The sequence below is a fragment of the Leptinotarsa decemlineata genome, unplaced genomic scaffold (assembly GCF_025532065.1).
Source record: "Leptinotarsa decemlineata unplaced genomic scaffold, Ldec_3_MD MMD2_tig00001393_RagTag_RagTag, whole genome shotgun sequence".
NCBI classification, from domain to species: Eukaryota; Metazoa; Arthropoda; class Insecta; order Coleoptera; family Chrysomelidae; genus Leptinotarsa; species Leptinotarsa decemlineata.
The window spans coordinates 4,596,677-4,610,875 of record NW_027412562.1 but is presented as its reverse complement, the minus strand read 5'-3'; the positions used below and the strand labels follow the sequence as shown (position 1 = coordinate 4,610,875).

General features: G+C 36.4%; 1 protein-coding gene across 2 annotated transcripts in view; it reads right to left on the bottom strand.

The window, feature by feature from the left end:
* Positions 1-7,460: 7,460 nt before the first annotated feature.
* Positions 7,461-14,199, bottom strand: part of LOC111515532 (uncharacterized) — a 177,677-nt gene continuing 170,938 nt past the window's right edge. For both annotated transcript variants that reach the window (XM_074175852.1, XM_074175851.1), the window contains exon 7: positions 7,461-12,264. In XM_074175852.1, coding sequence (XP_074031953.1) covers positions 11,964-12,264 — 301 coding nt within the window. In that variant the 3' untranslated portion in view covers positions 7,461-11,963. The remainder of the gene's footprint in view (positions 12,265-14,199) is intronic.

Below are 14,199 nucleotides of genomic sequence, written 5' to 3'. Positions count from 1 at the left end.
GTATTAAGATACATTGCTGCTGTATTTACAGTATTTTTGTGGCACAAAATGTAGCACGTTCGCAAGTCAAACTTTTCTTCATGGCTATACTGCTCACCCGGCATATTCGACGATAATAACACAATATTATCTATTCAACAATAAACAATAATAACGACAACAGTAACAATAACTCTATAAACAACAACTCGACAAACAGGCTAACAACAACGATAATTACTATTTTATCGTGTAATTAAATAATATTTGACAGGCTCGGTGACAGGTATTTACGTCAAAGCATTTGTTTGCAACGCCTACTTGAAGATTTTTTAAAATAGAAAAAATGTAATTTTCCTTTAAACTAAAAAGAAAACAATGGCATGTGATACATCGTTGAATTCGTAATAAAAAGTGGAATCAGATACAGGGTGTACTTTTGTTTCGGGTCATATAAAAAAAAAGTTGATGATGGTTTCTTGAAAACGAAACGTCGTATATAAAATCTAAAAATACCATCGTGTAGTACCTTAAAAGTGCCAATGAAAAAGTGTTATTCGTTTTTTGATAGCTTTTCAAATAAAGTCAGAAAAAAATAAAATTGATATTGTCAAATTCTCGTTTTTCCCAAATATCTCAGCAGGCCATGAAAATTCTTCAAGTTTCTAAACGGCATGTAAATAAGCTTTAAAGAACACAACTTTTTCCTAATTTAACCTAAGCTGTATCTCCAACAGGTACTGAGATTCCCATGTTTAGGATCCTTATCTTGGACAAACTGTATAGGCACATATATATGAAGTGCGATATTAAGTCAAAAATATTTGTTTTTTTGAGATGTTATAGCGATTTGACCATTTTTTATTTTCACGCCCAATTGTCGATCTTTGCGCGCTATCCCTATCGAAAAAGTGGTAGTAAGAGGGCGGAGAATAATAATAATAAATAATAAATAATAAACGGCTTTATTGCTTACTTACATAGAACAAAAAAAAAATACACATATGATATGAATTTGGCCCAAAGCAAAAGGCGAAGTTCAGTTTATAATATGATATAAAATCAGCTCATAAACTGTTCTTCCACTTAACCACAGTATACTATATACAGTATTCCCACTTCGGGTGATTTTTTGGTTTGAATTTTCTACACGCAGACCCAGGAGTTGCAGTCTCAGGTCTGCGCAAACGACGAGTTCAAGACAGGCAGGAAACCCTTCCATAGTTGTCGAATTTCTTGGGTTTCACCCAACCTACTGAAAAATTTGTTTGTTGAACACTACACAATTAGGTACTTTTTAACTTCTTCAAGTCCTAAATAGCACTACATAATTCAAAAAGAATAGGCTCTACAGATTCTTAAATCTTGAGTGATGAATTCGATTAGGAATATTTTTAATAATTGGCCCTTAATATAATCGACTCGGCAAACTCGTCGGCCATCTTGAATTCTCAAACCAATGAATTAATATGCTATATTTGGCCCCAAAAATCACTAGAAAGAAATTTCGCATGGATTCGTACCATTGTTCATGAATAACAAAACTCATTCTTCATCTTGTCTTTTTTCTTGTTGAAATGAAAATATATTTTGTCACATCCGAATATGAACATCTGCCGATCCCATGAATGTTTAAAATCTACTTGAAACATAGTTCATCATTGTCGAAATGATCTGGGTTACTTGAATATTACACAAATGCAAAATTATCATTTGTACAATTTTCTTAGGTGACCAACATGGTTTTCATCGACTGTATTTTTTTGAGCAGTTTATATGAATAGTTGTTATGTTGAGCAGTGTTTAGACGCTTTGGTTGAGATTGTAGTAGGGAGTAATGTCATTAGTGTCAAATGCGTCAGCAGTGTAAAAACTGAAACTCCTGGACACCAACATCAAAGGGACCGACGCTAAGTGGGACTACTGTATATAAGTATACTGTGACTTAACCTTAAGTATATCGCTAGATGTGTTGAACTTAACAATATAACAGAATTGAAAAAGAAAAAAAAGAAAGTTAAATAATTAAAGCTATTTCTAATATAATTTCCATCGTACGATATCAGGACTACATTGAAAACAAGTGTTTCTTGTAGGCCTTCTTGAATCTTTGCAAGCTGTAAGATTTGAACATGGGACCTGATTGTATATTGAACATATTTGATAAGTATAACTACGCCTGAATATTTCTAATCTGAATATTGGCGGTGAAAGGGTTCCTTTATATCGGATATTTAGATTATGTGTATCGGATCGATAGGTGATTTTTCTATGCAAATATGAGGGTGTTTTATCGAAAATAATTTTTTGAAAAAGAACAGCAGCATGTAATCTCCTTCTATTACTCATATTTAGCCATCCAAAAGATAATTATCTTTTAATTTGGGTGAAATATGTTCTCTTCTGCGGATACCAAATAATAATCGTAAGCATGAGTTCTGTACTTTTTGTATTTTCGATTGATATTGGCTGGACAAGAATGGACCGTAGAGTACATCTGCATAAATTAAATTTGTGTGAGTCATTAATACTGTCCATTAATGACTCACACAAATTTAATTTGAAAAGGAAGGAAATATCTATTGGCATATATAGTTTTAAGAGTGAAGTATGCACGTTGAATAAGCTGATTTATGTATTTTCCAAATTTTAAATTGGAGTCCAATATTATACCTAAACTATTGGCTTCACTTACGTTTTGAAGTACTTCATTTTTTATTACAATATTTACACTATCAGAAATCTCATCTCTTTTGTTTTGTTGCCAAAAAGAATAACATTAGATTTACTGCAATTAATACTAAGACAGTGATCCTCTGCAACTTCAATGAACTTATTAAGTTCCTCATTTATAAGGTCACATGACTGTACTACCGTACTGGGGTGAAAACTATAATAAATTTGAGTATCATCCGCATATAGGTGTACATTACAAATCTGAAGAGTTTTCACTAGGCAGGAAGTATATATAGCAAAAAGCAATGGCCCCAAAATGGAACCCTGGGGTACTCCTTATTTCAAATCCATATAATTGGAAATGGGGATAGTGTTTTTGTGACGCTCGTTGTGGATGACAGAATGTGTTTGCATAATGAAGCGAAATATCACGTTTCATTTGTTTTTCGCTGTACAAATCAATCTGTACAAAATGGCTACGAGATGTTGTGAACGACTCGTTTTCTATATTCGCGGCGATTTTATTAAAGTAAGAGGGAAAAAGTATGATTCAAGTACAAATTTGAAGATTTTCGAGGCATGAATTACTAACGGTTGACTTGGAAAAAAACAATTGCGTACCTATCAGTTGCAATAATGTAAGCAGGCCTCATTTTGACAATCTTGAAATTACTTCACAAAACCGAAGTTTCTTAATATTACCTGTGAAAGAAATCAAATAACTAGGTGTAACCACATCCTGTATGTCATCAAAAAACTACAGAGCATCATGAAGAAAAGAGAAATGAAACTTTCTATGTTTTTACCACTTTTATTTTCAAGTAACGTTACTGCAGTTTCGTCCTATACGGACATTTTCAAACTTATACAATAAACTAACAATGATTCATTACACTCGCAATTATATACCATCCCTCTAGGTGCTAATAGAAATAGAGGTACTTGACTTGATTGAGTATCTGAATTTACAGTTCACAATGCGGATGTGCTAATTTAAAAACTGGCGGGTAAACTAAATCGATTTGATCATTTAACAGGTTGCACCCGCAATGTTTATGCTTGTGAATTTCCAAAGATTCTGAATAGTTGAGTTTGCAGCCCTTCCTGGCATAGTGCAGAATTTTGGTATCGTTTAGATTCGGAAACTTGTGGTTGCATGCCAGCATACCGTTTTGGAAATTTCGGCCACATTGTCCCACATAAACACTATTACACTCCGGACACTTAAGCTTATAAACTCCAGATTTTTCCAACTTGTCGACCTCATCTTTGGCATTGAAAAGGAAATGAGATAACCTGACATGTGGTCTGAATGCCACTTCCACATTGTTTTTTCTGAAGAAACCCTCAATTATCTCTGTTCTTTTTCCAAAATATGTTAGCGTTACCCATTTTTTGATTTCTGGTTCTTTGACCTGAGGGTATATTAATGTGTAAGTGAATTTCCGGCTTTGTTTCCTGTTTCCGTCATTACCGTATCCAGCCCCGCTGGATACGGTAATGACGGAATCACTTGTGGTTCTGTTATTTCCTAACTGGGTAAATTAAAGACATTCCTACACAACATGACAAAAAAAGTAAGACTGTTCATTTTTAAACATTTGGACTCTATTTTAGAACTTCTATTGCAAGAATGAATCATAAATTGATATTTTAATAAATCATCTCTTTGTCCATATTTCATGTGTTTTCATTGACTTGAATTTTTCAATTTTTTTACACATAAAAGCAATATCAACTATTTTTTGTACTTACTTTTATTTCTAGGTATGAAAGTAATAAAAATACCGTATGTATAACCCGTTCGCAAAAATGATATAGACTTGTGTTGAATCCAACATATATTCAAGATACCTCACAGATGCTTCTCATTCATCCCGCAGCAGGACAACATTGAAATCAATCGGGTAGATCGGTAGATCGGGTTTCGAGGTATTACCTCTCATCAGTGCAGGAAAGACCCGACTCAAACACCAAAGTGCCTGGGGTTCATTGACTTCAACGTGGCTCGTATGAAACATTGGTCAGTCAAGTCCTAGACAAACTGCTGTTTAGGTAGGATCTTTCCTACACAGTGGTGAGAGTTAATTCCTCGAAACCATTCTGTGGATGATCTACCCGATTGGTTTCAATGTGGTGCTGCTGCGGGATGAATGAGAATCATTTGCTAGACTATACTCTGTGATGTATTTTGCATGAATCTCTGTCGAACATGATACAATATCCAGCGTGGTGTTAGCCGGGAAAGTAGTTATTTTCTGGCAGGTATTTACCATGACTAACTGTGTAGGTAGTCGGTAGCGACGAATGCTTCGAGATTATGTTTCAAAGTATATTTTCTTGAGGTTTTCTCCTCATTTTTTTTTCAATACTAGTTCGTTCGTCAAAATGGGGCATCAAGGAAATGTAACTTTGCGAAAGGTAGCTTACAATTTTCATTAAATAAATATATTACTTACTCTTAGCATCTCTTACCGTATGGCCAAATGCTTCAGTTTCGTTCACGAGTATAAAGAATGGAAAAAATATCAAGTTGTTGGTAATAAAAAATTTAAAATAGAGAAGAATATGTTTTCCTCGTTGATTGGAGGGGAATATTTGATGTCGAATAATTATGAAGGGTGTTTTTATAAAGGTGTAGAACTTTACGTTGGCAACCCTTTTTTAACTGGCGGCTATTTTGTCAGCTGTCAAGTGTCATTTCAACATGAATAGATTGATGCCTGAACAAAGGCATCGTTGATTGGAGGGGAATATTTGATGTCGAATAATTATGAAGGGTGTTTTTATAAAGGTGTAGAACTTTACGTTGGCAACCCTTTTTTAACTGGCGGCTATTTTGTCAGCTGTCAAGTGTCATTTCAACATGAATAGATTGATGCCTGAACAAAGTTTCCAAATTGTGCAAATTTATTTTGAAAATTTTGGTTCAGTTCGAAATACGTATCGCGCACTACGTCCATTTTACGGTTAACATAATCGTCCATCAGATAGATCAATTAATTCGATTAACTATGGAATGTTTCTGCACCACGTTCACACGAAATGACAATACGCATCCACAGAGATGTTGTACAGTGCGTATGGAACACCACATTTTTCCGCTACATGTTATTCTTTTTTCATGCTCCCTGTAACAAAATGGTTTAGACTTTCACGGCTGAGGTTTTCAGTGTCATTTCTTCTCGAGTTTGAAGGCCGTGGATTTTTGGAATTTCTTCCTGACGTTTCGCTGGCGCGAGTGGCTAGCTTCTTCAGAGGTTTAACCATCATGGCTTGCTGTCCAATGACTACCTTTTCGGCTTCGTGAAGCGTATGTATGCCTTGTCAGGTAATCAGTTGTATTTGTACCTGTATTTGTACCTGCATTTGTACCTTTACTCGTTCCTGCACCTGAACTTGGAACATTAACAATATTGCTGCCTGTTGTCCTGTTCGTTATTCTCGAATTCCTTAAAATGGTGTTCCATATTTGATTGAGGTTCACCGCTTCTTTTTTTCGGTTGAGATTCTCCGTGTGTTTGTGGATCTCTATTGCCTCCCGTATCAGTCGGCTATAGTATCCCTGGTTGGGGGCAATTAGTTATGTGTTATCAAACAAAATGTTGTGGTCTTCTTCACTCAGTGCGTGTTCTGCCACAGCTGACTTGTCTGTTTGGCCTAGTCTACAGTTCCTTTTATGCTCTTTTAGTCTTGTTTCCATGGATCGTTTGGTTGTTCCAATATATACCTTTCCACAAGTGCTACCACCGACCAGGAATCCGGCGACCCCGTCCGTAAGGCAACATTGGTTTCCCGGACAGGGCCTCCAGTCCCCTGGACGTTCGGCTATCCGCCACCAGGGGACGCGCCTGATAGGTGGCCCAACCCACGGGGTCTAATTGTGTTATTATTGTAGGAATTTCAATCAAAGTATTCCAAATTTAAATAGAAGAAAGAGTCATGATTTGCAAATTTGCAGGTGGTCTGCGGGTTTCTCTATATTTTGCATTGCCTAAAATTCTAATACCTTTTTTTGTTGTCGGAAAAAGCTAGCAACTGCGAGTTTCTCCAAACGCCAATGCCATAATTGAGATAAGAATGATCTCAGGGTACTTATATTTGTGCAATGTCTGAATTGTCGCATACTGAAAAAAGAGCGCGACAGTTCCAAATTTGGTTGCCTGATGTGCTCAGTCCAGATTAGTTTATTGTCCAAAAAGTTCTAGAAGCTTCATATTTTTATCCTCTGGAATGGGGTTCTTGCTAAAGATTATCAAGTTTCGTGATTTATTGTTGTTTAATTTCAGTTTGTTAGCTATGAACCACTGTTCACAGCTTTCTCTTCAATTTCTTCCGACACTATGCATATATTCCTCACTATATGCATAGTGTCATCTGCATATAGAATACTTTCGTTTGGGAACAAGAAGGAAGGAAGATCATTAATATAGATCAAAAACAACAGTGGGCCCAGGACCAAACCCTGTGGGACACTAAATTTAACGTCTGTAAGGCTGGATAATCCGTTGTTGAAAATCACAGCTTGGAAATAACTTTAGACACAGCTTTAGACAAATCGCTGAGAGAAATATCCACATGATTACCTCTTTCAAGACCCGCAACTATTTGCTCTACCACCCTCATTGTTCCACTTGTCGTTGAGTGATTTTTACGAAAGCCAAATTGTTCATTACTAAGAAACTTGTTGTCTTCGAAATACTTGTATAGCCTTTGTTTTAAGATGATTTCAATCAATTTCGAAAAGATACAGTTGATAGAAATGGGTCTATAATCAACAGCCAATGAGGCGAGTGTGGCAGCAACTTTAAGTGCACCCTCCTCCCCCACTCCACCTCCAACAGCAAGGGCACTACTGACGGCGGGTGCCAAGAGCTCCGCCTTGAATAAAGGCAAGGAATCATCTGCCCCTGCAGGAAAGCTCCCTCACTTGTGCACCTCCACGAAGGGAACTTCATGAAAGTTGAAGAAGCCGCGCAACGACAGTTATATCGCTGCACTTTCCAAAACCTTCGCGGAGGCCACCGTGAGACACCTCAAGGTTGCCAAAGGGAGTGTATATTCGGCGAGTCTTGGCCTTCACCTGCCAATATAAAGGAAATGCCTCCTAGTGACCTGTCCACCTTCCTGGAAAGGACAGGATGAACGTTGACCTAGAAGGACAACTCCTCGGGAAGATGTAAAATGGGTCACATGTGGCCTAAGTGTGGGTCTACACTCACCCTCCCTACTCTACAGATACAGAACACAAACAGACATTCATCAGCACAACACCAGAAGTACAGATATAATAAGAGGACCAAGGCGTAGGCTCAGTAAATCCCAAAATAATTAACTGAAATTGAACGTCTATAACATTCTTCCAGTGGAAGTCAGAAAATTGGGAACTTTCGCTTTCAATGAAACGATAAAATTATTTTTGCTCAAAAACCCCTTCTACTCTCTTGAGGAATATGTGAAATGTGTGAAGAACGATGTTACTATGCTCAGGGAATTTTAAATTTTCAATAATTTTTCAATTATTCAAAAAATTTATTATATGGTTGTTGACTCATGCTCAAGTTTGTGTTTGGGATGTCCATCATGTCTGGAATAACATATTAATGTATTAATCTATTCTATTTATGTTATTGATTAATTCACACATATTTATGAAAACATTTTCACTACTTTTGAACTACCATTTCACCATTTTTCAACTGTGACTTGTTATAAATGTATTTAGTGTACATAAAATGAATAATGAAGTATCTATCTATAAGTATCTATCTATCTTGTCTTGCTTACGGAACATTGGTGTAATAAGCTCGAACCAATAAGCATTCCTGACTACACTGTAATATCTAGATACTCCAGAAACTGTTCTAATCATGGAGGAACTGTAATATTGATTAGGAATTCGGCTCTTGGTGAATTGACTTTCGTTCAAGTTGATAAGTTCCAAGACTTGTCTGAAGACAAATCGTTTGAGTTTTCCGTTTGCTACACTAAAAAAAAATAATCTGTACATTTTATGTATTTACCGTTCACCTTCTGCTGATGTAGATATATTTTTTAATAACCTAAAACACCACAATATTTTAAGTGAAGCTGAAGTTAAGTGAGCCAGTTTGGTTTTCAAAGCAATAAAAACACGCACGATGCCATCTTTTCGTTTCTTTATGATATTTACTCCAAGTTTGATTCTGGTAGTGAAGCAGCTGCGGTCTTTTGTGATCTTTCTAAGGCGTTGCGTTTATCATAAGATCTTACTAAGAAAAATTCACCAATACGGCTGCAGAGAAATGACGCTCAAATGGTTCGAATATTACCTTTCAGAAAGGAGTCAAATGGTAAGAACAACATGACTTTCATATAAAAAAAAAAAGGCAATTTTGTGTGGTGTTCCACAAGGATCAGTTTTGAGACCCATCTTATTGGTGGAATTATAGGTCCGTACTTCTTCAAAAACGATGCCGGTCAGAACGTTACAGTCTATGGTGACCGCTATAGAGCCACGATCACTGACTTTTTCGCTCATCAATTGAATAACCATTATGTGTAGGAGTTGTGGTTTCAACAAGACAGCGCAACATGTCATACAGCTTACGCCACAATTGGTTTATTGAAGTAAACGTTTGGTAACCGCATAGTTCCAGGTTTCGAACCCGTGAATTGGCCTCCAAGATGGTGCGATTTAACACCGCACCATAATACCAGAAGAGTATCTTTCGAATGAAGTAAATTTCATGTCAATTAAAAAATTCATCATTGTTTTATTTCATTTCAAAGTTCTATACCTCTATAAAAACATCCTTTACATCATTATACGGGAAATGATTTCGCATTCTACAAGGAAAAATACAAATGCATTATAATGAACATATGTTGTTTATACAATGTTATTATCTTCAAATTGAATAGTGTAGAAACCTTTTCAATGTTTAATTTTGAGAAATGAATATCCCCAATGAAATTCGAAATATGTTATTCAACCTACTAGGTAAATCAAAGGATGCAATCTTGCCAGGATCACCTTGGGCGACCCAGGGAAGCTGGCGCCGAAGAAATATCTGGCGATGACCAGGAAAAATCTGCGCTTAACAGTAGGATTTCTGACTGGCCACTGTCAACTAAGGAAACATCTCCATAATATGATGCTAGTGCTATGCAGGATGTGTGAACAGGAAGATGAGACTGTCAGGCATGTCCTGTGCGAGTGCCTGGAGTTATCGTCAATAAGAGAGTGTGTGTTCGGCGATATGAAGGAGATGTCTCCCAGTGACTTGTCCACTGTCCTGGAAAGGACAGGATGGACGATGACCTAGGAGGACAACTCCTCGGGAGGATGTACAATGGATCACATGTGTCCCAAGTGCTATGGGCTTACGTTCACCCTCTCTACTCTACAGATATAGAACCTCAGAACCTACTAGGTAGGATTTGACAATTTCCCACCGGAATATCTTTCCTTGATACCCATTGACAGATATGTCACAGAAGTGTTCAATTCACCAAACCTTAAGATAGTGTAATAAACCTAGCTTTTCTTCTTAGTTCTTTTGAAAAGAATGGAGTCAATAGTACCTACCTTGTAACCGTCGTTGACAGCAACTTGTTTGATAAAACTAATTTCTCTCATAAGAATAACTTTCTAATAGTGGAATGTTCGAAAGTCTGTGGATAATACTATTTATTGCTGCTGATTTAGGCTGATAGGGATATGTCGAGGAATTATGTATGACAATATCCGTATAAGATGGTTTGTGAAGAATTGTAAAATCATGTTTATTATCAATTATCAAACAATGAAGACAAAACTTCAGTGTCGGATAGATGAGAAGCATATAAGTTAACTTGTGGTTCTTAGCCAAAACTTTATGTTGGCGAAATGAATATAACATTTTCACAATGAATTAAAGTGCATAGGATTGGTTTGCTGAATGTGAAAACCAGTTCTACATTTGCAAAACCTCTTAAGGCAGAGAGACATGAGTTCAACCACGACTATGACGTGTTATATTTGGGAGAGAAAGGTTTGTATTCCAATCTTTTATGATGCTTGGAAATCAAAGGATTTGAGAATTCTTTTTGAATAACCAAAGAGAATTGAATACTTCCTCTTCATTAAATCTTTTTTCCAATGTGGAAATTAGTGGCTATAGTGGCTTTTTCTAGACATTCCTAGACCAAGTGGACAAAATAAATTTTCATTGAAAGCAAAAATACTCATATGTACTTGGTGACGAATTATTTATAGACTTGCTAAAGGTGGGGACTTATTACATCTGATGACAAAATGAGAGGAAAGATTGATCTAATTACAATCGGAATATATTGTACATTTGATGAGAGAAGGGATTGAGCATTTACCTGAATATACTCTAGTAGAATCTTAGGTATATTTCGAATTTCTTTTGAAATATTGATTCCCTTAGTGTCTTTAACTTCAATACAGGTTAATCTACACTGTTTGAATTAATATTAATACTGTTCTTATATCTTTCTCCTTCTCATCTAGCATTTACTTTGTGATGCAATCTTGTCACCATAGTTCAGGAGAACCAGCCCCTTTGGTTTTACTGTTCGATTAATTGATTATTCCAGTACTTTTGCTTTAAGGAGCCAAGATTTTTTCATTTACTTACTAAACGCATTAATATTTGATAGTCTTGTTTGATCTCTATTACCATTCGAGCCGAGCTGCTTGAAAATTGTGATGTCAACCATATGTCAATTTTATGACGTTAGATAGAGATCTTAATATGATTTTCGCTCGATAATCAAGTTATTTCTATTAATTTCTAATTGTGAACTATTTACGCTCAAAACATTTCAGAAATCAACTTGGTTTAAAATTTCTTCAGTATTCCTTGATGATATGAAAATAGTTTTTCACATATTTGTACCTTGACTATTTAGTAAAACAATAAAAATATTAAAACTGACCTTTTACATGTCAGACATTTCTTTTGATATTTATTTCAGAGTGATCGTCAGGATTCCACTGGAGATGAAAAAACTGAAAAAGGCAATGAACACATATTGTTAATGAATATAATAACCGACTTCATGAGATTCACGAATGTATTATTGTAGAGATGTTGGTATACATGATAGAAAGCTTCTACTTCTCGCATGCAGGTTTTTAATCGTTAAAATCGTTATTTGTATTTCGAGATCATGTGATCATTTAAAAAGTTTAAAAGGTTATCGTTTGAATAACAAGCGGACCGACGTCTCTATATTGACTTCCAACGCTAATTGACCACAATAAGATAATTTGAGAGTCGTTAAAATCTAGGTTAAAATACCTAACCTAAATGCGTTTACAGTTGATGCTCAATAATATTACGTTCGTTATTTTCATTTATTATGTCAGCTTTGGCTACGAGTTTTTCCTTCAGTTCCATCTGTTTTTCGACTATTTCGTTCTTCTTGTTGTCGATTTTCTCCTCGCTTTTTGTTCTGTCCCGTTTTTTGTCAGACCACCAGTGTTTTTCTTTATCCGGACTTTTGTCTGTCTTGACCACATTCTCATCATCGTCTTCCTGGGCTAGTTTTTCGTACTTGTGCCCTTTTTGTCTCAAGATTGGAAATTCCAATTGGGTGATTATTTTCTGGGCACACCTGAAAATAGAAACATTTCATTATGGGTGAATTATACAGGGTGGCCAAGAAAGGAGAATCGTCGTTCATCGTTATCATTACATTCTGAAAATTAAATTATTGTTACAACATGAGATAAATTGATTTTTTCGCAATTCTCCAAAAAAAATAATCTAAAAATCAATCCTCGACTGAAACTAGCCAGGATTCATTGTGGCACATACCACAATCAAACTCCAGCTTTTGAATGAAGCCAATTATTAATAATAATAATAAAACTTTATTTTCTTCGATGCACCTCTAGAAGAGTTTGCATTCCAAATTGCCCGTTCCACGGTTGTACTTGCATCGACAACAGGGGGGCCATGGATCTTGATTTTGGAGTGTCTACAAGACAAAATCGTACTGAATGTAGCCTGTAAAATCATGAGTCCGGATCCCCTTCTCTTATTGGTCCGGAACCATGAGCAGTAATTGAAACATTTCAGCTGTACGACAGCTGCCCGAGCAGCTGTTGAACTCGATTTAGTTTTTGACACTGAACAAGGTGATCACAGCTCTGTCTCCGAGTTGAAACCCTTATCAGCAAAAGGCCCACATTAAACTCACAAGATGGACCGATTCTTGAAGTCTTTTTCAAAAACATTGAACACCTCGGCTTATTAAAGCGCCTGGTCTTCGCTTTCTGCCGGTCGAGTACGCTGAGGTCGGGAACTTAGGGGTTCACCAGGGCCGACCAGGATGGTGTCTTCAACATCTCAGTCTACTGGATTCGCCTGATAGAGTTCCTGACACAATGTGTAGGGCCTGCCGCAAGCGTTTGAGACCCTAATGCACTTGCCGTCAGCATGAGCTGACGTTATTGGCGAGATGCTGGTGTTGCCCTACAGTCCGGGGGATATTGAATCGATTATATGGAAGGGAAGTGCCAAATTTATTGGAACCTTTCATTTCCTGCCCTCGGGCATATTCAAGCTGATGAGCCTGATGTACTTCTTCTCGATCATCAGAGAGACGATATCCGTTGTGGAGTTTTTAGCTACCGGTGAGACAAATATAGTCCGAAAAGAGGTGGAAAAACGGATAAAACATCGAAATTTACTCTCGAACTCCGTAGATTTTATTCAGATCACTCTGTCAAGATTGTTTTTCTGATTAGTAGAGTCTCTGTTTGAATGATGTCCACCCTACTTTCGAATCTCAAGATTATGCCACTAAAGCAGAAAACTTAGCCGGATAAATGCAGAGAAGGCTGTATAATTGTCAATCTCTCAGAGAAGTAGCTAGAGCGTCTAATGTATCAACTACTGGTGTTTTTCAGATTTCAAAAGCCTACAAATTCCATCCTTTCAAAATGAGGCTAGTTCAGGAATTGAACGAAGATGCTCCTGATCGTCGACTTCAGTTTTGTGAGGTGTTCAGCGAGACATTGGCCATTAACTCAAACCTATTATACGATACATGTTTTTCAGACGAAAGTTCTTTCATGTTGAATGGTGAAGTGGATAGACATAAATGTCGTTACTGGAGCGATGTGAATCCTCATTTGGTGATAGAAACACATTCACGAACTCCATAAAAATTGAATGTCTGGGCTGGCATTCTTGGTAATTATGCTGTTGGACCATTCTTCATTGAAGGTAATAGTATAGGAGCTAGCAACGTTTTCGAAAAAGAATTTCAGAACAGTTGGTTTTTTGATATGCTGTCTTTCTTGCTCTTTCGAATACTTAACAATCGAATTAATGTCTGGCAAATTCATTGTAGATTATTTAATGTTTAAAGAAAATAATATAAAAATTACAGACATTAAAAAATACTTTGAATTTTTTATTTTAATTGAATAAAAAATCGTGTAAGACACATAATTAACAACAATAAAAATGCCTGGCAATAAAAAACTGATGTCTGGTGGATCTATATGAAGGCAAAAAATTAAAAATTACGCTTTGAAAA